General features: G+C 48.0%; 1 protein-coding gene and 1 long non-coding RNA gene across 9 annotated transcripts in view; one reads left to right on the forward strand and one right to left on the reverse strand.

Moving 5' to 3' along the window:
- Positions 1–9,850: 9,850 nt before the first annotated feature.
- The window catches only part of GJB1 (gap junction protein beta 1), a 32,008-nt gene continuing 17,243 nt past the window's right edge, over positions 9,851–24,615 (reverse strand). Inside the window, exons 1-2 of one of the 7 annotated variants that reach the window (XM_077889398.1) lie at positions 19,060–19,192; positions 9,851–11,391 (exon numbers count right to left, since the gene is read on the reverse strand). In XM_077889398.1, the coding sequence (XP_077745524.1) occupies positions 10,524–11,375 (852 nt within the window). In that variant the 5' untranslated portion in view covers positions 11,376–11,391; positions 19,060–19,192 and the 3' untranslated portion in view covers positions 9,851–10,523. Of the gene's footprint in view, positions 11,392–11,793; positions 11,951–12,819; positions 12,966–14,546; positions 14,692–15,666; positions 15,818–16,884; positions 17,040–19,059; positions 19,193–24,615 lie in introns of those variants that run through there. The other 6 variants (XM_077889396.1, XM_077889402.1, XM_077889399.1 and 3 more) reach the window with 6 other exon arrangements.
- LOC144308623 (uncharacterized) lies at positions 15,876–22,405 on the forward strand. 2 transcript variants are annotated; one of them, XR_013375029.1, is made up of 4 exons: positions 15,876–16,022; positions 17,562–17,829; positions 20,990–21,228; positions 21,616–22,405. It is a non-coding gene; the product is annotated as an uncharacterized LOC144308623 (long non-coding RNA). The 2 variants fall into 2 exon arrangements; XR_013375030.1 differs by having other exon boundaries at positions 20,990–21,062.

Genomic DNA, 24,615 nt, shown 5'->3' on the forward strand with positions numbered 1-24,615 from the left:
GAGAGAGGCAGAGACACAGGCAGAGGGAGAAGCAGGCTCCCCACAGGGAGCCTGATGTGGGACTCGATCCCAGGACTCTGGGATCACGACCTGAGCCAAAGGTCGACGCTCAACCACTGAGCCACTCAGGTGCCCCTCAGCCCCCTCTTTCTGAGCTGTGGGGCCTGGGCAAGTAACTTAACCTAACGTAGGCCTCAGTTTCCTAATCTGTAAAATGGGGACAACAATGCTAGTTACCTCTGCGAGGGTTGAGGAGGGCAGGAGATACCATTGAGTGCATAGCCCAGCACACAGTAAGCAATTAATAAATGTCAGCTTTTCTCATCCAAATGAGCAGTTAGGAGATCATCATCGCCAGGTCCCAAGGAAGGCAGGAGCACAATGCTAATGCTAAGGGGGAGAGGAGCTGGAGAAAGATGTGGGACACAGAATTTCCAAGACTTTGTATGTTGGCAAACTATATTTTCACTTGAATGATTTTTAATTGGTGGGAATTCTCGGGGGGATCTGCATCTTTAGACTGCAGAATGAAAGGCTTTGTCTCGTGGAAAGCAAGCTGGAGGGAAAGAGAAAGGGGCAAGGGGACACCGCTGGAAAACAAAGTGTGGCTTTGAGATCCCTCAGGTGAAGGCAGAGAAACCATGGCAGTTTCAAGGTTGATCTTGATTTTACAGGGGGGGGGGGTTGGCGGGGGTGGGGAGGAAGTAGGGGTTTTGTTTTAAGCAATCTCTACCTCCAGATTCAAAAGTTGATATTGATTTAACAGGTCAGGGCAGCCTGGGTGGCTCAGCAGTTTAGCGCTGCCTTCAGCCCAGGTCCTGATCCTGGGGACCCAGGATCGAACCCACGTTAGGCTCCCTGTGTGGAGCCTGCTTCTCTCTCTGCCTGTGTCTCTGCCTCTCTCTCTCTCTCTCTCTCTCTGTGTGTGTGTGTGTGTGTGTCTCATGAATCAATAAATAAAATCTTTAAAAAAAAAAGTTTTAACAGGTCAGGAGCGTGGGTTTTTTTTTTTTTTTTCATTTTTGTTTTTAAGCAATCTCTCCATCCAGTGTGGGGCTCAAACTCACAACTCCAAGATCAAGAGTCACGTGCTCTACCCACTGAGCCAGCCAGGAGCCCCCTTTTGAAATTTGTATTCTATTTTGTTCAGGTAGAGGTTCTGAATAACCATTTCTCGCTTCTCACTGTCTTTCCTGCACTCTCCAAAGTATCTTGCGTATGGACAGTTTCTGAATCCTGCTCCAGGCGGAGCTCCCTGGAGAAGCCCTCTCCCTCCAGACTGCCCTTCTGTCTGAGCACAGGACAGCCTCTTCCTCAACGTCCATCATTTCTCTCTCTTAACCTTAGGGATCCCCAAATGCATATTTCATTTGCCAGCAGGTTCACATTGAGGGATACTTTGATATATCACACTGAGGTCCTCCCATCCACTGCTGTATCCTGAAACACTTCCTAAGGCAGTGTAGCCCTCTATATTTTGGTATATAGAGGAGACAGAACAGATTTTGGATTAGAATAGGTCTAAATTTTGATTCTAGTTTTGCAATTTTAGCGTGTGCAACCTTTAGACATATTACTTAACCTCTCTGAGCCTCCATTTGCTATCTACAAGGACAGGTAGAGCTACCTGGCCATTATTGAGATTATGTATGTAAGTGCTTAATGTAGTACCAAATCTGGTCCACACTGGGTGTTCCATAAACACAGCCTCCTTTCCTTTGATCCACTTACATTCTTTCTTTCTTTTTTTTTCAAGTAGGTTCCATGCCCAATGTGGAGCTTGAACTCATGACCCTGAGATCCAGAGTCTCATGCTCTACCAACTGAGCCAGCCAGATGACCCCACTTACGTTATTTCTAAGTCTGGTAATAAAGTTTAAAGTTTCAGACTATGATTGAGACACATCCTTTTCTTAAAGTGACATTAAGAATTGAGACACACCCCTCACAGCCATCCTCCTATGTATATGTAAATATGGTCATGCAGACTGTGACATATGTATGAAAACATACAGATTTCCTTACTGAAACACACACACATGGCAATTGACAACTGGGCAATCAGGAAAGCATGTTATTGTTTTCTTTGGGTAAATACTCCGTAGTGGAATTACTGGATCATATAGCAATTCTGTTTCTGTGTGTTTTTGTGCGTGTGTGTGTGTGTGTCTTTTTTTTGAGGAAACTCTGTATTTTTTTCCACAGTGGCTGCAACCAATTTCTATTAACCATCAACAGTGCATAAGAGTTCCTTTTTGTCTACATCCTCACCCAAGCTGCATTATTTCTTGTGTTCTTTATTTTGGCAATTCTGATAGATGTAAGGCGATATCTCATTGTGGTTTTGATTTGCATTTCCCTGAGGATTAGTGATGTTGAGTATCTTTTCACGTGTCTGTTGGCCATCTGTGTGTCTTCTTTGGAAAAATAACTCCTTGGGTCTTCTGCCCATTTTTACTCAGATTATTTGGGGTTTTCCTGGTGTTGAATTTTATAAGTTCTTTATGTATTTTGGGTATTAACCCCTTATTGGATGTATCATTTCAAAAAGATAAATGCACTCCTATGTTTATTGCAACATTATTCGTAATAGTCAGTACATGGAAGCAACCCAAGTGTCCAACAAAAGATGAATGGATAAGGCACCTGGGTGGCTTAGAGGTTAAGCATCTGCCTTCGGCTCAGGTCATGATCCCAGGTTCCGGGATCAAGGCCCAAGGCCCCTCAGGGAGCCTGCTTCTCTCTCTGCCTATGTCTCTCTGTCTCTTTCTGTCTCTCATGAATAAATAAAGAAAATCTAAAAAAAATGAATGGATAAAGAAGATGTCCTAGACACACATACACACACAGATATTACAAAGCCAAAAAAAAAAAAAAAAGACTGAGATCTTGTCATTGGCAACAGCAGGGACAGACCTAGAAGGTATAATGCTAACTGATAAAAGTTAGGGAAAGACAGGTACCTTATGATTTCACTTGCACATAGAATTTAAGAAAGAAAACAAATGAACAAAGACAAAAAAGACAAACAGAAAAATAGACTCTCAAATATAGAGAACAAACTGATGAAAAAAAAAAAAAAAGAAAAAAAAACTGATGGTTGCCGGGGAGGAGGTGCATGGAGGAGGGTGTGTGGAGAAACAGATGAAAGGGATTAAGAGTACATTTATCTTGATGAGCACTGAGAAATGTATTGAACTGTTGAATCACTATGTTGTACACCTGAAACTAATATAACACAGTATTTTAATTATATATATAATTATATATATATATATATAATTAAAATCCCAGGGGAAAAAAGAATAAAGTTGAATGTGAAATTTTTAAAAAATACAGCATGTTACTTTGGTGAGACAGAGGTTAGCTCAATAGCTGAGAGAGTGAATACAGCTGACCCTTGAACAACATGAGTTTGGACTGTGTATTGAACTGCATACATAGGTCTGCTTATATGTGGATATTTTTCGATAAATACAGCACAGTACTGTAATATATTTTCCCTTCCTTACAATGTTCTTTTTAAAAATATTTTATTTATTTGAGAGAGAGAGAGAGAGAGAGAGAGAGAACATGAGTGTGGGGGAGCAGCAGAGGGAGAAGGAGAAGCGGACTTCCTACTGAGCTGGGAGCCAGATGTGAGCTCAATCCCAGGACCCTGGGATCATGACCTGAGCTAAAGGCAGATGCTTAATGGACTGAGCCACCCAGGCATCCCTCGTTATGATTTTCTTAATAAAATTCTCTTTTTTCCAGCTTACTTTATTACAAGAATACGGCATATAATACATATAACACCAAAAATATGCATTAATCCATGCGTTAATCCACTATGTTATAGATAAGGCCTCCAGTTAATGGTAAAATATTAGTAATTAAGTTTCGAAGGAGTCAAAATTCATATAAGGATTTTCGACTGCACAAGCGTTCAGCGCCCTACCCCCACATTGTTCAAGGGTCACTGTAGTTGAAGGATGGCACAGGTAGTGAGATGAAATCATAATATCACATACTTGTTTTTTTTTATTAAAGATTTTATTTATTTATTAATTAATGAGAGACACAGAGAGAGAGAGAGGCAGAGACACAGGCAGGGGGAGAAGCAGGCTCCATGCAGGGAGCCTGACGTGGGACTCAATCTTGGGTCTCCAGGTCTCCAGGATCATGCCCTGGGCCGAAGGCGGCACTAACCCGCTGAGCCACCCGGGGCTGCCCACATACTTGTTTTTTTAAATAAAGTTTTTATTTATTTATTTATTTGAGAGAGATAGTGAAAGAGAGCATAGAGAAGGAGAAGCAGACTCCCCACTGAAAAGGGGGCCCCACGCAGGGCTTGATCCCAGGACCTCGGAATCACGACCTGAGCCAAAGACAGATGCCTAACTGACTGAGTCACCTAGGTACTCCCATACATCACATACTTATATAGAACTTACTATCAGGGCACCAGTCAGTTAAGTATCCAACTCTTGATTTCGGCTCGGTTCATCATCTCGGGGTTGTGGGATGGAGCCCCACATAGTGCTCCATGCTTTTTTTAAAAATTTTTATTTATTTATGATAGTCACACACAGAGAGGAAGAGAGGCAGAGACACAGGCAGAGGGAGAAGCAGGCGCCATGCACCGGGAGCCTGACGTGGGACTCGATCCCTGGTCTCCAGGATCACACCCTGGGCCAAAGGCAGGTGCTAAACCGCTGCGCCACCCAGGGATCCCATGCTCCATGCTTAATGTGGAGTTTGCTTGTCCCTCTCCCTCTGTTCCTGCTCACACTCTCCTTTCTTTCTCTCTCTCTCATATAAATAAAGTCTCTTTTTATAAAAAGAAAAGAACTTACCATTGACTAGGCACTGTTCTAGGTTCTCTACATATAATTATTACATCTAATCTCCGCTATAGCCCTTTGATATAGTATGATTGCTATCACTGTTTTACCGGTGAGGAAACTGAGCTACAGAGAGGCCAAGTAACTTGGTTAAAGTCATACAGGTAGGAAGTGGAGCATGCTCTTAATCACTATGCTATACTGACTTTCCAGAGAGGTTCCAATTGAAATGTCAAGCCATCTTGGGGCATCTGGCTGCTCAGTTGGAGGAGCACGTGACTCTTGATCTCGGGATCATGTGTTCAAGCCCCACATTGGGTGTAGATATTACTTAAAATAAATAAACTTTAAAAAAAAAAGAAATGGAGAACCATCCTGTGTAAACTATCCTTTCTCCGTGAGGTCCACAGTCAGATCACTCTGCTCATTCTTCCATAGGTCATCATCACTCTTAATGCTTCTGTTTGTTCCAAGGGCTGCCCTGACCTGGATCTCCTTGAGATCTTCACAGTCTATATGAGTACCAAATTGCCTGTAAGTCTAGGATAGTGTAGAGTCTAAGCTCCTGTGCACACTTCTAGGTATGGTATATGAAACCCCTCATGGACTGGCCCCAACCTACTTTGCCAGTCTCACCTCCTACTATGACACCCACCCCATCCCATGCATTCTATGTTCTAGTCACTCTGAACACACCCTACTCTTTGTAGACTCTGAACCTTTGTGCATGCCTCTCTCTACTTCCCTACTGCCCTTAATTCAACAGGCTAAGCACCTACTGTGTGTTGAGGTTATGCAAGCAATTTCCATACAATTGGATAAGCACTCTAATGAATAGACACTACAATGTACTGCAGGAATTCAGAATGAGGGGAGGACTCATTCTCTCTGAGGTACCTGGCGGGGGACTGGGAGGAGAGAAGAGAGGTGAAGCCTTCATACGGGAGATGACATTTGAGCTGAGTCATGAATGGTTAGGAGTCTGCCAGTCAAGGAAGGAGAAGGAAACCTCCAAATCATCACAGGCTCCACATGGGCCATTGCAACAGGTCTGTAACTGGTCATTCTGCCTCTCATCCTTCCTGTCCCCAGTCCACTCTCCGTGTGGCTGCCAGAGTCGGCTCCCAGACCACAAATCTGAAGGTGGCACTCCTCTACTCAAAACCCTTAGTGGTTTTGGGGCACCTGGGTTGCTCAGTGGTTGAGTGTCTGCCTGCAGTTCAGGGCGTTGTCCTGAGGTCCTGGGATGGAGTCCCACATCAGAATTCCCACAGGGAGCCTGCTTCTCCCTCTGCCTATGTTCCTCTCTGTGTGTATCTCTCATGAATAAATAAATAAAATCTTTAAAAAAAACCCTTAGTGGTTTCCACCACCGGTAGGACAGTTAAGACTGTCCTCTTACAGTGACACACCAGGCCCATCACAAGCTGGTCATAATTTCCCTTTCCTGTCTCCTCTCTAGCCATTCCACCCTCCAATCCTCCACAGTGGATTATTTGTCTCACTCAAGATAGCATCACACCCTTTCAGATAACCTGTCTGTCCTTTGCCCACCTTATCCCTCTCCCTAGAATGCAACAATCCTTTCCCTGCCTGACAGTTCAGTGGCCCGGCCTAATCCAGGAATCAAAGGGACCCCAGCTCAGGGGGCCTTTATGGCTCCCACTCTCCCATAGGTCACATCTGGCATTTTCATATTGTGGAATCAGGAAATGGAGCAAGCATTCTCCTCTAGCCACCACCGTGTGCACCCAGGCTATCTGATTGGGCATCTGAATCAGTTCATGGTTGCCATGCCAATTCTCTGTGGATACTGCAGCCTGCTTTGAAATTCCAACCCAGTTGGGAGGTGGGGCTTGACTATGCTCCTAGTGTAGCCACTCCCCTCATCCAGAAGCTGACTCTTTTCCTTGTCCCCAGTTCCTAGTATCTCTGCACACAGATGCCTCTAAAACCCCATAAATGTCCCTAAAAGTACCAGTACCAGGAGAAAGAGTAAGTAAGAAGTTCCTGTTACTCAGCTTTTTCTGCCCCCAGATCAGATCCCTTGAATATGCAATATCTCTTGAACTTTGCTGTTTGGATTGTTGTCCACTCCCCAGGGGATCCAACCTTATTATCACCAAGTTCCTTCCGCTAGCCCCAGTCCCACTGATCCAGCCTCCCTCCTTTCTAGCTCACTACAAGTCCTAGCATGCCTTAAGGCTGTGGTATCTGCATTTCTGATAGTATCTTACCTTACTTTACAGTTTCTAACCAGTTTTTGCACACATCTTCTTTGATTCTCACAAAAGGTCTGTGGAAGGAGAGGTAGAGAGGTGATTATCCACCTTCTATAGCAGACGAAGAAACAGAGAACTCAGGGTGAGTATCAGGTGTCCAGGGGGACAGAGCTAATAAGATGGCCAGCCTGGTCTCTTTATTGACAAGCCCTCTTCGCCACTGTGGTCACACTTCGTAGTTTGATTGTCTACGCAGCAGGTGCTATACCCACTTGCCTCCCATTTGGCCTTTACACACACTCTTGGGACAAGCCTCAGATCAAAAAGTCAGTCCTGGGTTAGCCCTGACCGACCCTCCTCCCTCCCTGCAACATCATGTGCTCCAGCCCTCCTCAGAGTCCTCTGGCCCGCTCCCATCTGGGTCACAGGACACAAGGGTAAGTGTCCTCCCTTTGGCTGCATTGCCAGTTTGTGGCTTTACTGTCCCACCACTGCCCCCTGGAGAGGAAAGCCTTCATCTGGAGTTGGAGCTTCTCTGCCGAAGGAGATTTGTAGGATCTTTTGAAGAGAAAACTAGATAATCTGAAGTGATGGGAGGTATGGAGCTTTTCAAATGTGGGGAGGGCAGGAGGTTCTTGCGTGGAACCAGGAGGACGTTTTTAAAGAAAATCATTTTCTTGATGGCCTTTTGGACAGAGAGGAGAGATGCTCTGTGTTCCTTGTGCTCTGTTGGGCTCCAGGGGCAGGGGGAGGATTTTGATAAGAAAAGGAATTTCTGGCACCTGGGTGGCTCAGTGGTTGACCTTCTGCCTTTGGCTCAGGTCATGGTCCCGGGGTCCTGGGATCGAGTACCGCATTGAGCTTCCTATAGGGATCCTGCTTCTCCCTCTGCCTACGTCTCTGCCTCTCTCTGTGTGTCTCTCATGAATAAATAAATAAAATCTAAATGAAAAGAAAAAAGAAAAGGAATCTCTCCCACCTTGGGAGACCTGGGGGTGGGGACCTCTTTTGTCGCAGGATATGGTGGCATTTTCTAAAGAGAAAGGAAATCTCTTGCAGAAAAGTAACCTCTCTCTTTTAAGGAAGGGGGAAGCTGTCTCTCAGGGACTGCTGAGTATGGGAGGGTGGGGGGCAGCACAGGCAGGGGAGGCTTACTCTTTCTTCTCTAAAGGAGAAACCTCCTCGAATGAGCAAACCTTCCATGCTTTCTGTCTGAAGGGAAAAGACTGTTTCTAGAGGAGAACAGTTCTTTTTTAAAATTTTTTTTTAAGATTTATTTATTTACTTATGATAGAGAGAGAGAGAAAGGCAGAGAGAGAAAAAGGCTCCATGCCGGGAGCCTGACGTGGGACTCGATCCTGGGACTCCAGGATCGCGCCCTGGGCCAAAGGCAGGCACCAAACCGCTGAGCCACCCAGGGATCCCAGTTCTTTTTTTTTTTTTTTAGATTTATTTATTTATTTATTCATGACAGGGAGAGGGAGAGGGAGAGGGAGAGGGAGAGAGAGAGAGAGAGAGAGAGAGAGAGAGAGAGAAGCAGGCTCCATGCAGGGAGCTCAATGTGGGACTCGATCCCAGGTCTCCAGGATCACACCCTGGGCCGAAGGCAGTGCCAAACCACTGAGCCACCTGGGCTGCCCTAGAGGAGAACAGTTCTGATGAGATTATGCCCTATTTGTTCTTCCTTTCTGACGTACCTGTCACAGTCACCATACTCTGACAGGGAGTGGCAAATCATTTTTTCTAGTAAGAGGTAGAGGAACTTGCTAGGGAGGAGGTGGGGAGACTTTTACTCTGGAAGGCTCCCTGGTGAGGGCAGCGACTCTAAGATGGGGAAAACCCTGTGACTCTGGGGAAGCCTTTTAGGAATCCCAGAAGCCTAGAGTGCCAAAAGGAGCTTAGACATGGGTGAGGCCAGCCTTCATTTGCTCGCAAGGAAACTAAGGCTTGGCGCAGGGAGTGTCTGACACCTAAGGGACAGAGGTAGGACTTGAACCCAGCCTGGGGCTTTTACCATCACAGCTGCCAGAGGGTGGGGAGGTTACCTGCTGCTTGGGAATGAGGTGATGCCTGATGCCCTGATGACAGGGAGGAGACCTGGCTGTGAAATGTCTGACCTGCATTTGGAGACATCTCTGGGATGGGAGGTTGATTCCTGACAGAAGAAAACTGGGGACAAGGGTGGAATTAGAGGCTCTGTCCAATCCAGGAGAGGGGTCAGGGTCACAGTGCAGTCCAGTGGGTAGCTGGCAGGGGGAGCATCAGTTTGCGGTGAGCACCCAGTTTCAAGGGAAGAGGGGGGACAGTTCTCCCAGGGGTGTGGGGGAGGGGCCCTCATCCAGGGAATGTGTGCTACCCTTTCTGAGACTTGTGAAATCTATCATTTCCTGTCTCTCCAGATGGAGTTGTCATTTTGATGTTTTTCAAATCAGAGGAAGGTGCCCAAGGAAGCTTATTGAGGTAATATAAATGTTTTCTAATATATGGTGGTCATGTTTACAAGACTGCACGCAATTATGAAAAACTTGATAAACTATACTTAGACTAGATGATAAAAATAAAATGAAAGAAGGAATTTAAGGTATTTGTTCTCATAAAGCTGTTATTTTAAAAAAAATGTTAAGTCCCCCCTCAAAAACAAAACAAAACAAGACACACAAAAAAACCAGACAAGTGTGGCTCACGGTGTCCCTATGTCTGTTGCCCATTGCTTTCTAGATCAGCAAAAAACCAAGGCCAGCTCATCCAGGGGGAGGTCAGAGGTTGCAGGAGAAAGAACTTGACAAACACACAAGCCACCTCTTCGTTTACTGTAAAATCCTGTTTAATGTGTAACATTCCAGGCAGAGAGAGGCCTTGGGAACTAGAGGCAAGGGTGGCCCTGACCAACTCCCACTTGAACTTATCTGCCTGCTCCTCCCTCCCTCCCTAATTCCTCCTCCCCAGACCTGTCCTCCTTTTCCTCAAGACTGGCACGCAAAGCCCTATTCTTCCTTTTCTTGCCTCTCCTACCCTCCCTTCTCCACCCACACATCCACACCACCCTCCTTCCATTCCACTTGCCCACTTCCCTCCCCACTGATGTGACTCCAGAAATAGGGTATCTGACAACATGGGGTTAAGATTAGTTTCACAATTGGATGCTGTCAGAGCATCCTATCTCCTGTCCCCAGTGGCCGCAGGGAGAGGGAGAGGGAAGAGAAAGGGGGTACAGATGAGAAGAGCTGCCCACACCCCCAACAACCTTGAGCACTCATGTGGGTGGCCTCTGGTTCCCCACTCCTGGGGCCCCCCAGACAGAAAGCCCTGGGGTGAGGGGAAGGAAGGGAACGAGGGAGAGAAGGACAATTTTGATCCAGCAGTCCCTAGCAGGCAGAGGCCTGCACCCTGGCAGAGGGGAAGGAGGGGCAGGCCTGAGGCAAGGTGGTAGAGGGGGTGGGGGGAGGCGGGATGGGAGGTTGCCTGGTGTGTGGCATCAGCAGGCCGAGCAGCGGTCGCTCTTCTCAGCCAGCCCGGCCCCAGTGCCGGGGCTTCGGCGCAGTATGTCCTTCAGAGAGCCGTCCTGCTCGCTCAGCAGCTTGTTGATCTCATTCTGTTTGTATTCAGGTGAGAGGCGGTGGCCGAAGCCCGAGCCCTTGCGGGAGGGCGGATTGGAGCGGCGCTGGGCCCGGCGGGCGCAGGCCCGGATGATGAGGTACACGACCTCGGCCACGTTGAGGATGATGCAGATGCCAGAGGCGGCCAGCATGAAGACAGTGAAGACGGTTTTCTCCGTGGGGCGGGACACGAAGCAGTCCACTGTGTTGGGGCAGGGGTAGGCCTCACACTTGACTAGCCGCACCATGGCGTAGCCAGGGTAGAGCAGATAAAAGACGTACATGAAGGCGGCCTCAAACAGTAGCCGGAAGACCACACTGATGACGTAGGTCCACCACAGCGTCCCTGAGATGTGGACCTTGTGCCTCTTCACCTCCTCCAGGTGCAGCGGGTCCCCATGGCCCTCGAGTCGCAGCATTTTCTTTTCTATGTGCTGCTGGTGAGCCACGTGCATGGCCACGAGGAGCGCTGGGGTGGAAACCAAGATGAGCTGTAGAGACCACAGCCGCACGTGGGAGATGGGGAAAAAGTGGTCGTAGCAGACGCTGTTGCAGCCAGGCTGAAGGGTGTTGCAGATGAAGGACGACTTCTCGTCACCCCACACACTCTCCGCGGCCACCACCAACACCATGATCCTGAATATGAAGATGACGGAGAGCCATACCCGGCCAATGGCGGTAGAGTGCCGGTTCACGCCACTGAGCAAGGTGTACAAACCTGTCCAGTTCATCCTGCCTCATTCACACCTGCAAAACAGGAGCCACAGGGCAAGCTGGCAGAAAGCTGGGGCAGAAAAGTGGGTGCCGTAACATTGCCTGACACACCCCCTCCTGCCCCCGTCACCCTTTCCGAGAGCCAGTGACAGGAAGGGAAGAAGGATAGTCATCGCTTTCCTCATCACCCCATGTCCACTGCCAGCCTCTCCTCCTCCTCCTCCACCTCTTCCTCCTCCTCCTCCTCCTCCTCACTTGACTTGACTTGACTTCCCTGAGCCCCATCTGCCTTCTTTGCTTTCATGCAACGTTCTTTCCTCTCTAGCCCCTTTCTTCACCAGGCCCATTTTGTTCTGCCATCAGCCATTCTTTTTAGCTCCCCATCCCCCAGCTCCTTAGCTCTGGACCTAGGGCGAACCCAACAAATCCCGTTACCTTGGGGAGCGCCTATCCCTGAGGCCACCCAGACAGGTCCCCTATGGTCTCATGTCTGTGCAAGGGGAGTGGTCCCTGGGTCCACGCCTGCGTTCCAATTCATCGCCGCCCGGTGCTGGGGAGTCATATGCTGCTTTATACCCAGTGTCTGCACAATGGGACCTTTGTGGAGCTCTGAACAACGCCCTTTAGAATTCAGATCAAACGCCCTGACTTCCGCCCACCCTACACACAGAGCACTTGTGTCCCAGCGCCGGACACCCAGCCTGCACCCACCTGTTCTGTGCCCGCCCGGTCCATCGCCGCACCCGCCCCACAGCCCCACCAGAAGAATGGCCATGGCAGTGGGGGGTGGGGGGAGATGGAACAATACAGGTGCATGTACAAGGGGACCCAAGGGGACCAGGAGACTCTGGGCTGAGGCCGTCCCCCATGACTCACTAGAAACTTAGGGTCAGCAGGATTTTACCTAAATTGAGATCCCCTACAGGGGATGGGTGAGTTCACTCATCTGTCCCAAGCCAGGAATTCTGTTAAGCTTTTTCCCATACATTCTCTCCTTGGACCCTCTCAGCAAGCCTCCAGGGACTTTACCCCAGTCTTTCCAGATGAGGAGGCTGAAGCTCAGAGAAGTTAAGTAACTTACTCAAGGTTACACAGCTAAGAAATGTTACAGTAGAACGAAACACAAAAGTATCTGAAGCAGAAGTTTCAGCTCTTTCCACCATATGCTCTTTGGACTTTTGCTGCTGGTGTTGGCAAAAGCAAAAGCCAGCCATTCAGAACGACAATGAAAGCAAGGGTTAATGCTACCCATTAGGACACAAGAAACATGGGAGCAGAGGACCTGTAAATACTTTCCGACTCCAGTGTCACGGAGCAAGGCCTGACCATCCCTCCTTGAGCTTCAGGACAGAGAATCCCCAGTAGACAGGTGGGCACACAGGGAGTACAAACCAGAGGGAGAAAGCAAAAATTAGCAGGCAAACAGAAGGTTAAAAGATGGAATAGGTAAGAGTCATACACCTTTGGGTTCGAATCCTGGTTCTTCGCTTGATATGACCATGGGCTAGATCCCGACCTTCTCTGAGCCAACTTGCTCATCTACAAATGGGGTTAGTACCCAGGGTTATCATGAGCTTCAGTGAAGCAACCTGCAAAAGTTCTCAGCTCCAGTTTCATAGCTGATGATTAAGGGAGGTAAGCACCTTATCAGGAAGAAAAAACATGTTGCTCCAGGGACTGGGTGGTCTGCCAAACCCAACACCCCTCTTTTTGCTGCCCAATGCTGCCCATTGACCTATGGTGTCTGTCCTGAGATAGAACAGACTGTTCTGTGGCTGCCCTGCCCCCAACATCAAATGTACATTGTAATCTCCTGGTTTCCTGAGCTTGGCTATTGCTCTAGGGAAGAAATTCCCCTTCTGTGCTTTAGGCAGGCAAAGAAGGCCTCCTCTTACCTCCCACCACTTATTCCACAGCAGGAAACTGGATGTGAGGAGAATACACAGGCCTGCACCCCTAGGAAATGTAGGGCATTTCCTGCCCCCAGTGCAGGGGCAGTGCTGGTGGCAGAAGCCCTGTATTCAGGTCAGTGGGAGGGGGGTTCTTCTCTGTTGTGGGGAGGGGGAATATATCAACCACAGAAAACTTGGGGAATGGGATGCAAGAAACTAGAGGACGGAGGGATGGTCCACGGGACATAGATTACTTCTCTGAACAAGGTTTTATTTTTTCAAAAAAAAAAAAAAAGCCTGAGTGACCAGCATAGGAACAGGGGTGCCCTTTTTCCTAAGCCCCTGGTTCCAAAAGCAGAGCTGCCACAGGAGGTATAATGGTTAATGGTAAAGTAATGCTTCATCTGGTGACACACGTTAGTTCACAAACAGGTGGTCGAGGAACATTATTAAGAATAATCATTTATGGGGTGCCTGGGTGGCTCTTGGTTAAGTGTCTGTCTTTGGCTCAGGTCTTGATCCCAGGATCCTGGGATGGAGCCCCACATCAGGCTCCCTACTCAGTGGGGAACCTGCTTCTCCCTCTCCCTCTGCCTGCTGCTCACTCTCTCTGTCAAATAAATAAATAAAATCTTAAAAAAAAAAAAAAAAAGAACAACCATTTTCTGAGCACCTGTGAGGCCAGGCCTTGTGTAAACCTCAGAAACTCATGTAAACCTCAGAACAACCCCAGGAGGTAGGTGTCCCTTTTCATCCTCATGTCACAAAAAAGGAAACTGAGGTAAAGAAAGCTGAAGGGACTTGTCCAAGGGTCACATGGAGTTAGTGCAGTTAGTATGTGATGGGAATGGGATTGCAGCCAGGCCAAGCTTACTCCAGAGCCCATACTTTTTCCCATAAGCTCTACCACCTTGGCTAGAATTCTAATTTTTCTTTCTATGAGTGTTTTTATTTTGTATTTGTCTTTTGATAGAGAGAGCTGGGGGCGAGAAGGGGGGGCAGAGGGAGAGAATATCAAGCAGACTCCGTCCCCAGCACAGAGCCAGATGCAAGGCTCGATCTCACAACCCCAAGACCCCGATCTGAACTGAAACCAAGAGTCGGACACTCAACCAACTGAGCCTTGCAGATGCCCGTCTATGAGTGTTTTTAGAAAAAGGGAGATCCAAAACTGGTCTGGCTTATATCTTCCTCTAGCCCCTTCTCCCCTTTCCTATTGACTGCTAACTCATCCCTCTTCCTTCCTGGGGCTTGCGGCTCACTGCCTCTGTATCTGTTCTATTTTCCCTGCCTTACCTTTCTCAGACTGCTTCCTCAGACTCTGAAGCAAACGTCAGCTATTCTCTGTGCTCCTCAATGGTGCCTCTCAGTCAGCCTGGCCACTCCTGAATTTTTAGGTTGTGAGCACTCCACCTCTCATTTTGCGCCTTCTGGGACATAGCCAGCAGCTCCCTTTGGGGCCCCTAAGCACCCTTGTGTGGGCACTGAGATCTCGATTTTTGCTCTCTCCTTTGGATGGAGAGCTTATCCCTATGTCAACATCAGTACCTCAAGGGTCTCATTCTAAAAACATCCAGGGGAATGACCTGATTTTGAAATCCAAACTGTTTTTGTGACTTTGGGTTAAAGTCCATGCACTGATATGCTCTGTGTTGCTCCAGACCTGTTTTTACCCTGGTGTTTCATTAGACAAGACTACTCTGGCTGTGTCAGGCCCTGGTCTTGGCTTCGGATTCACATGTGCCCGGGCACTCCAGCACAGTTCAACATCAGGAGATCGCACTTAGTCCATACAACAGTCCTGTAATACTACCCCCATTTTTTGGACAAGGAAGTTGAGGCTCAGAGAGGTTAAATAACTTGCCTCAATGGCAACTCTGCAAAAGGGTAGAGTCAGGTTTCTGTTTTCTTTCTGCTCTCAGAGCCTTTACATCGCACTGCCTTTAACAGCCTCTCTTACTCTGCGTTCTAACAGAGACCAGGCCCACAGCTCAGAACTTCTACTCCTTCCCATGTGCACTCACCTGTGCAGGTCTGGGCACACACACGCACATGCATATCATACATGCTCATCAAGTCTCTATCTTTCTGCCCCCACCTCTTCCCTGTCCCTCTTTCCAACTAGGAAATCCTGGTGTTTTTTGGTTCAAGAGGAGGGCCCTGACTGGACTGGATGAGGTTATATTCAGTCTCAGACTCACACTTGCTCCCCCATTTCATGAGCAGTCCCCGGCCAGGAAAGAACCAGGGGCTTCCTTTGAGATTTCTTCCTGAGTTCCAGGCCACCTTCATCTGTTTGGTGTGGCCAAGGCCAAGCTTCCCTGGCCCCCTCCTTCCTTCCCCCGCTGCCCTTCCCTGCCTCCACCCTTGTGGCCTCACTGCACCCAGGGCACTTGGCTTGTCCTCTCCACCCTACCATATATGTATTGTGGCCAGGCTGGGGTCAGGGTCACTTCAGCTCATTCCGGTTTTCTCCTTCCCTCCCTCGGCCACGGTCTTTTCCTAGGAACTGTTAATGTCAGCTCCCTTCCTCACTCTGGACTATACCCTCTTAGTCCTCCTTCAATGATCAGACTTCCTGTTGCTCTCTACTTGGGCTTATTATGACAGCCACCACCTGTGGAATGCCTATAGTGTTCTAGAGGCTGTATGTTCATTAACTCCTGTCCTCACAACAAGCCTGTGAGCTGTGGACTATTGTCTTCAAGTCACAGGTGGAGCTACGGGGGCTCAAAGACACTGAGTAACTTACTAGGCAGCTGCTAAGCAAAGGTGCTGATAGTTAACTTCGGACTCACGGACTCACGTTGATCCCTCACCAGAGCCGGCAGTGGGGGGGAGGTGTCCCTCCCTATTGCTCTTGCTGCATTCTCGTATCTCAGTCTCTCTCTCCAAACCTCTCTGGTCTATATCCTCTCCCGTGTCTCCTTTACTTAGTCTGTGCCCTCTGCTGGGGCCATCCCCAACAGCTGCAACAGCTTTCAAACAGCTGGGGGGCTACCCCTCCTTTCCATCACTAAAATCATCAAAGTTGCTCCAGGCTCAGCTTGAGTCTGCCTAAACTCCCTCAGGAGAGAGGAGAGCCATGCTCCTAAATCCCGGCCCCATTGGCTGTCCCTCTCCACTGCTGAGTGCCCTGCATTCATCCGTCTGTCTGTCCATTGGCAGCCCTGGGTTGTTGCATGCCTGCTTTACCTTCTAATGGGTGGGGGGAAGAAAACAGCACCTGGAAGTGCCCAACAGTACCACCAAACCTTAATCCTATTTGGCAGGAAATGTCTGAAAGAGAGGAACTTGGCCACCCTGTGCCTTGGGGGTGGGGTTGGCGGTGGGGGGCTCAAGTCTTCCTGGGAATTGAGCCCTGTGAGGATGAAGGGAATCCATGGCTGGGAGTAAACGAGGGAGAGAAGAAGCAATTCTGAGCCTGAAAAGAGGATAAGAGTTGAAGGCTCCAGAGAGAGGCTAAGCAACCCTGGCCCCTGGCAGGAGGGGCCTTGCTCTACCCAGAGGGAAGCACAGAAGGGATCTCAGTGGCTTAATGCTGAGGCCCAGAGAAGGCAAAGCCCAGGCCTCTCTCCAGCCCCCATCTCTTTCCCCCTGTGCCACACCAGTTCCCCCTCCCCAGCCTCCTCACCTGGTTGCTGCTGCCCTTTCCCAGGGAATGTCTGCAGGTGTGTCTGCACTATGCCACTAGGTGCTGTCAGCCCAGGCCAGGGGAGGGACAAAGAGCCCAGGGCCGGAGCCAGATATGGCCCACAGCCCAAGAGGAACCAGACAAACATTAACCAGCCCCGCCTCCTCCCACAGTCATTAAATAAGATTGATCCCCTGAGCTCCCAATGGGTTTGGCAAGACAAATCACATAGCCTGCAGTTACTGCCCTGTCCCAGAGGGAGAGAGGCTTCATTGTCACCCATGTGCCCATGTTTAGCCCATCTGGGAGGCTGCACTGGACCTGGGCTCATTAACAGCCCTCAGGCTTCCCCCATCCCTGGGCCATAGGTGGATCTGGTGTGTGGGGCGAGTTGCAGAGAGGGCTCTTGCACTGGGTGCCATCCCTCTCATCCCTTATAGGTCCCAGCCCCTAAAATGATATGACTATGGGGAGAAAAAAAAGACATGGGCAGTGCCTACTTGTACCTACTGACATCAAGGCGGGGGATGGCAGTGCTCCCTCCATACAGCAGGACCACGATGTTCTTTGGCCTTCTGCTTATTGTCTGTGTCCCGAGTGGCTGGACATGGACCAAAGTATTTCCAATCCCATCCCAGAACCCTGAAACCTCTTCAAAGCTTGCCTTCTACCCTCAGGGCCAAGGCAGTTGAACCGCAAAGCATATCGTGTGCAGCAACAGATCTTGGCAATCATTAAGGTAAACAGGGAGTGTCAACCATTAATGAAGGGTCATCCAGTTTGAAGGAGAGTTTGCCTTTGCCTGAAGACCCTGCTAATTCTGTGGCCTGAGCAGCTGTGAAGAAGTGAAGTCAACAGAAACCAATCCCCTGGCTTCTGCTCTTCCCCATAGCCCAAGCTCACTGCCAGAGTGTCAGAGCCTTGGCTTCCCTTGACCAGACACAGGTATGTGGACACATCAACCAATAAGTCTTACTGGACACCAGCTGGGCACCCAGGCTGAGAAAAGTAAGGAAGGGGTAGGTAGCAGAAGAGGGGGAAACCTCCCAGCTGTTTTTAAGGAAGTTATCAACTTCCCAAAGAGACAGGACCAAGACTCAGGAAGTCACAATGAAAACTGTTTAGTTATGTGGTTCTGACTTACACTGCTGAGAAAGTTGAAGGAGGGAAAGTGGGTGTTAGCTGAAGCGATCGGGGAAGGCTTCCTAGGGGAGGTGAGGCTTGAGTGGAGAAATCAAGGATGGGTAGGAGTTTGAAAGGGGAAGGGCAGGGCCAGCATTGCAGGGAGGAGAAAAGGTGTGAGTAAAGGCCCAGTGGTAGGAAGGAACAGGGCATGTTTGAGGACAGACAGGAGGCAGGGCTGTGGTGGGGTGGCTGTGGAAGATACCATCCATCTGCTAAAGGGATCAGAGTATGAAGGACCCTTAAAGCCAGGTAGGAAAGTTCTTTAGTGAGTGTCTGGTAAACTTGGTATAAGGCAAAATTGAGCCAGATACCATGGGGGTGAGGCTGACTGGGGGTGATCCTTTGGTACCTGGTGATTCCCGCTTTAATGTACGGTGGTGCCGAATAGATAAAGAGGAGTGGCACTTTCTGAGTGCACCATGTCTGAAAGGCAATATTCCAGGCACTTTGCAAGTGTTACTTTGGTTGATCCTCAGAGTAACCCCATGCACTGGGCATTATTAATATTCCCATGTTACAGGGCATTGAGGCACACAGATGTTAAATGACATAACTGAGATCACCCAGCTTCGTTGTTAGCAGTCTGGCTCCAGAATGGGTTCTTTTAACCACTACACCATAGCTTGATGAGCTCTATGGGTCCCACTGAGAATCAGAGTAAGGACTGGTTCCTGACTCTAGAAAGTTCTTGGCTAGCAGGAGAGGTGGGTACCTACAATAATGGAGGTATATGTGGCTATATATATGTAATGTATATGTAGCTATGAGGTGCCAGAAGGCATTTAGAAGTATGAAGAGGGTAGGTTTAGTGGAAGAGGCAGAGTTGAAATTGGATCACAAAGGAGATGGAGAGTCCAAGCGTTCCAAGTGACAGCAAGCAGTGAGATGTGTTTAGGGAATGGTAGGCAGACCTGTTTGACCAGAAGAGAGAGCTCCTTTAGCAGAGCTCCTAGGAAGGGAAACTACAGGTCAATATCACTATGTACTCACTGTTCCTTGGAGTTCTGGCAGGATCTCTCTAGGGTGAGTCTAGCTGTGTGTGTAGTTCTGGGCTACAGGAAATCTATTTGAATAGTTTCTAGCTGTATAAAAAAATTGTCGCTAGTATCAACTTGTCCTCTTCCTATTTACTGCAACTTGCACATGTCTTCTGGATGGGGTCCTGCCACTGCAAGAGAGAAAAAGAAAGAGGACGAGCGAGGAGCGAGAAAAGTGGGCATGGTGGGGTGGGGGGAGACATGAGGAGAAACTGTACTACAGTGAGCAATGAAAATCCATTTGCTCCTGGGAAGCAGCTAAAATCAGCTTCTGCCTGGAATCCTAAGCACGCTTTCTGCTTACAATGGGTGTTCGGGGAGAATATTTTTTTAAAGATTTTATTTATTTATTCATGAGAGACACACACAGAGAGAGGTAGAGACATAGGCAGAGGGAGAAGCAGGCTCCATGCAGGGAGCCCAATGCGGGACTCAATCCCGGGACCCCAGGATCACGCCCTGAGCTGGAGGCAGATGCTCAACCGCTGAGCCACCCAGGCGTCCCATGGGGGAGAATATTTTAAAATTTTACATCCGCCGGCTTATTTCCTCAGATTCACTCAGGGAGAGCTTCTTTAGGTCTTGAAACATGCAAAAGAGGCCTTAAACATAAGCCTGCTGTCTCCGGCATGGCTCAAACATCAGCCTAAAAGAGAGCTTTCCCCAGTCCTATTCCACCCAGGACCAGAACAGTTGGTGGAGGAAACCAGTCCCATTATTAAGAGCACAGCTCACCAGCCACATCATCTGAGTCCAGAGCGTCGGACCTCATCAGCAGAATCAGCAGGCTGGTGGGAGCTCTGATCATTACATTACAGAGCAATGCCACTTGTCTCCACATAGCAATCCTGAGGCTTCCTCAGATGGCATGCAGCAGCACTGCCTCACATGTGGAATCCATCATCCAGCCTGTCCCTGGGCTTCATTACCAAACAAAATATGGCATTTTGTATGGCTTTGATCAATGAGACAGCATTAATGCACGGCTCAGAAATCAAAGGAGACAGCTTTCAATATAAATGTTGCTTAAGACACACAGGCAAAAATTCTTCCCAAATGGGTCCATAGGATAAGGAAATTGCAAACCCTGAAAATTTGCAGAACATTTTCAAAATTCTCCACCCCATAGCTCAGGCTGTGGAAGGTTTGTGCGAACTATTTCCAGGAAGGGCTGCTAGGGAAAGATAGAAGTGGTCCTGTATTCATAATTGGTGTTGGTTTTCACAAATCCTTTACAAAAAGACACATAATTACATGGATGAGTCTGTGCCCCCCAGGGATTCATTTTTTAAAAGAGGTCAACTTGGGGCACCTGGGTTGCTCAGTCGATTAAGCATCTGCCTTTGATTAAGCATCTGCCTTTGGCTTAGGTCACGATCCTGGGGCCCTGGAATTGAGTCCCCAGGTTCAGAGTCGCATTGGGCTCCCTACTCAGCGAGGAGTCTGCTTCTCCCTCTTCCTCTGCCCTCCTCCCTGATCCTTCTCTCTTTCTCAAAGAAATAAATAAAAATCTTTTAAAAAATAATAAAAGAGGCCAACTCGAGGGAGTTATCCATATTTTTTCAAAGGGGTTTCTGAAGAACTTACCCAGATAGTACACCAATTCACTTGACAAGTAGACATATACCTTTTGCTCTAAGAACAGTTTGGAGTGGGGAACAAAAGCAAAGTTGTTTCAACCCCTCCCACCCAAAAAAACCCCTAATTGTATGAAATATCCTACAACCAGCTCCACATAGGATGGCACACTCATTCGACCAATAGTAAAGCCTAAAGGTGAGGTGGTGTTACTTGCATAGATTTCCTGGAAATAGAGCTTTAACCAACACCATATGCACTCCCTGCAATTTGGAATTCACTTTGCCGCTGTTTCTGTGTTTTAGGAAGACCCTAATTCCTGGGGTTCGAGGAATGGTACTATGGTTCACTGATGTCTGATCGGTGCACAAACAGAAGGTATGCTTGCAAATGATTCCAGAAAGTTCTGCATCTTTTCACTAGACCAAGTAGCAAAGTGAAGAAAATGAAGTGGAAAGTAGGAATTTGGGGTCTCCTGTCCTAATGTTGCTTGTTTCAGCCAATACAGCCTGACGTCCATTTCCTGATCCTTCTGTTCTTGTGGGTATGTGTGTGTGTGTGTGGGGGGGGGTGCAGTGTAAGACCTAGGGAGTCCTACAGGGATAGAATGTTCCCAGGTTGAATTCAGTCCTGGATTTTTACCCAAGGAGACTAGAGGTAGCGTGGTGGGGTGAAGAATCAGAGAGAAGTCCAGGTCACAGCCGGAAAAATGGGGCCAAGTGTCGAGTTTGAAGGGAGAAGTGAAAAGGACCCAGAAGAATTTAGCTCCTTCTGCTAATTGTCCAAGTTTGGGCAGTCAACCTGATGAACTGATGCCCTGTCCATTAAGTGGCTAGTGGTTTAGTCCTTTCCTTCCAGTTTTCTTTCCTTATATACACATGTCCATCATTGAAATCATATTGTATATACAAGAGATCTTGTTTTTTCGTAGGAACCATTCCCAGGTCTTCCAAACAGGAATCTTCTGATCTCTCATCCACCCCCTCAAACTGATGAGCCAATAAAACATGTAAACCTGGCCCCAAATAGAAGCCCTGGTGTTCACCGTCTCTGTTTACTCTTTGGACTCCTCCGCCCTTCCCTCCTTGGGCCTCAGCCAAGTTTGCCAACGGTAGCACCATGAATGCTTCATCTAGAATCCCCCTGCCTCAGTCATCACAACCACTATCCCTGCTATGTCCCCAAACCACCCAGCACTACCAAGTCAAAACCTAGGGAAATGCCGGCTGCCAATGACACCCTGAAGGTCCAAGCTTCTGCTGAGAAGCGCTGCTCATAGGAGCAGTGGTGGGCTGGCCAGGTTGGAAAACTCAGATGTTTTTGTTTCTACTCCACATGCCCCCGCCAACCCTGCTACAAATTATAGGGCTGATTCCTTGGCCCATTCAGATCTCTGGAATCCCTTGCCTTCTGCCTGAAGCCCCTCATCTCCCTGTCCACGAACATCCACCCATCCTGTGGTGGATAGGGAGCCAGAATATGTGTTACAGGGATTCCTGGACAGCTCTCCACCAGTGTGGATTCTAGCACCTGGTCAGGGGAGAAAACTGTGGGCCCGAGATGCACCCATAAGAGCTGACGCCTGGGTGGTTCAGCGGTTGAGCATCTGCCTTCGACTCAGGGCATGATCCCGGAGTTCTGGAATCGAGTCCCAACCAGGCTCCCTGCAGGGAGCCTGCTTCTCCACCCTCTGCCTATGTCTCTGCCTCTCTCTCTGTGTCTCTCATGAATAAATAAATAAAATCTTTTTTAAAAAAAGAACTTAGTCCAGTGCTAATTCCCATCCATAATGCTTTGTGCCTTCTATGAAACCAACTCAGCTCCAGCCTCAGCCAATTCAGTGTGTGTGTGTGTGTGTGTGTGTGTGTGTGTGTATGTGTGTGTGTATGTGTGTTGTGAAGGGGAAGATTGGGACCTAGTCCTGTGTACATTCTTTAAACTGCCAAATCAGTCCCCGAAATAGGCTCTGAGCCCCAGATAAAATGGTAAGCTCTAATACGTCTTCATCTTGAACAGCCTCCATTCTAAGTAACCTACTTTCCTTTATCTGTTCCTTGCACCCGAACAGGACAATCTTGCTCCCAAGCCTCCCAAGCAAAGATTTTGTCTCACTTCTATTTCCATCCCCATCTTGCCTTTGGTTTGCAGATTATGGTTCACCTCCAAGGCTTTGCCACCCCGGGCCTCCTCAAGTAAACCCTCTTCTGGTTGGGGGCCCCTAGGATTTCCCCCCGCCTCACTTCAGATGCAGACACATCCAGATGAGGGATTCTATAATTTGTGGGGCATCCACTTCAGATCCTCTGATTAAGCCTCCATTTTGGCCATTTTCATCCAACAAAAGACAAGGATGATTGAGCTACTTCATTGTCTCCTAGGAAATTGGTGCTTGGTGGCATTGGATTTGCCAGCATGAGGGTGCTTTTCAGAATGTCAAGCAGTTATTGATTTCTGAATCTGAGCTCATGCTTTACAATAAACACAAACCGCTCATTCTTGCTGTTGATGTCTCACCTCATAGATCTGGGGCTGGGCTGAGCTGTAGAATGCACTGAGTTTTGGCATTATTCCTAGAGAACGATATTGTCTATAGAACCAAGTTACACACCTTGATAAAGAAGCCCTGTTATCACATGAGTCATAAGAACTTCCAATCTATGATTATTTCACACTCATCACAAGCTCTTTTCCAAGAATTAATCTGTATTCTAAATTATGTAGCCATATACATTGCACTGGAGTGTTCTGCTCAGTTTGGGTGACAATGAGTTTTCCTCTGAGCCATGAAGAGCAATTTGTGATGTCAATTCCCTGAGCTGACTGCTGTTTCCAATTCCACACTCTGCTGTACCCCTCACACTGGAAATCTGAATGTCAGAAGACCTTCGCAACCTACGTCTGGATCCCAGGACTTCTCTACGCCACCAAATGGTGTGGCATTCTCAAACTGGATGGTATCTTCAACTGGGCTTTTGCCCTATCTCTTTTCCTTCTTAACCAATTTTTTTAAAGATTTTATTTATTTATTCATGGGAGACAGAGAGAGAGAGAGAGGCAGAGACATAGGCAGAGGGAGAAGCAGGCTCCCTGCAGGGAGCCCAATGCGGGACTTGATTCCAGGACTCCAGGATCACACTGAGCCGAAGGCAGATGGTCAACCACTGAGCCACCCAGGCACCCTTTAACCAAGTTTTTAAAAAGACACTTCTGTACTTGCTGTCTGCCCTTCATCTCCCATTCACTGTTCAGTTCCATTCCCATCTGGCTTCTGCCCCTACAAACTACTTCATTGAAATAGTCTTCACCACAGTCACTTTGCTGCTAAATCTAATGGATAGCCCTCAGAACAAGTCTTACTAACTCTGACGTGTTTGATTCAGTTGACCACTCCCACCTTGAAATCTTCTTCCCCATTTGATATTTTTCTCTTTTTATATTAATTTTTATGTTTGTCAATTACACAAGTAACACATATTCTTTATGGAAAAATTGGAAAATCCCCCCATAATCATAAGGATAAAAATTACAATAGTCTGTAACACCACCACCCAGAGATTAACATCAACAGGTGTGAAACCTTATAGTTATTTTTCGGGATCCCTGGGTGGCGCAGCGGTTTGGCGCCTGCCTTTGGCCCAGGGCACGATCCTGGAGACCTGGGATCGAATCCCACATCAGGCTCCCAGTGCATGGAGCCTGCTTCTCCCTCTGCCTATGTCTCTGCCTCTCTCTCTCTCTCTCTCTCTCTCTGTGACTATCATAAATAAATAAAAATTAAAAAAAATTAAAAAAAAGAAACCTTATAGTTATTTTTCAATGAAAATACATACATATATTCTTTTTGGTTTAAGCCCAATGCAAGGCTTGAACCCATGATCATGAGATCAAGACCTGACCTGAGATCAAGAGTCCGATGCTTAACCAACTGAGC

The sequence above is a fragment of the Canis aureus genome, chromosome X (assembly GCF_053574225.1).
Source record: "Canis aureus isolate CA01 chromosome X, VMU_Caureus_v.1.0, whole genome shotgun sequence".
Taxonomy (NCBI): domain Eukaryota; kingdom Metazoa; phylum Chordata; class Mammalia; order Carnivora; family Canidae; genus Canis; species Canis aureus.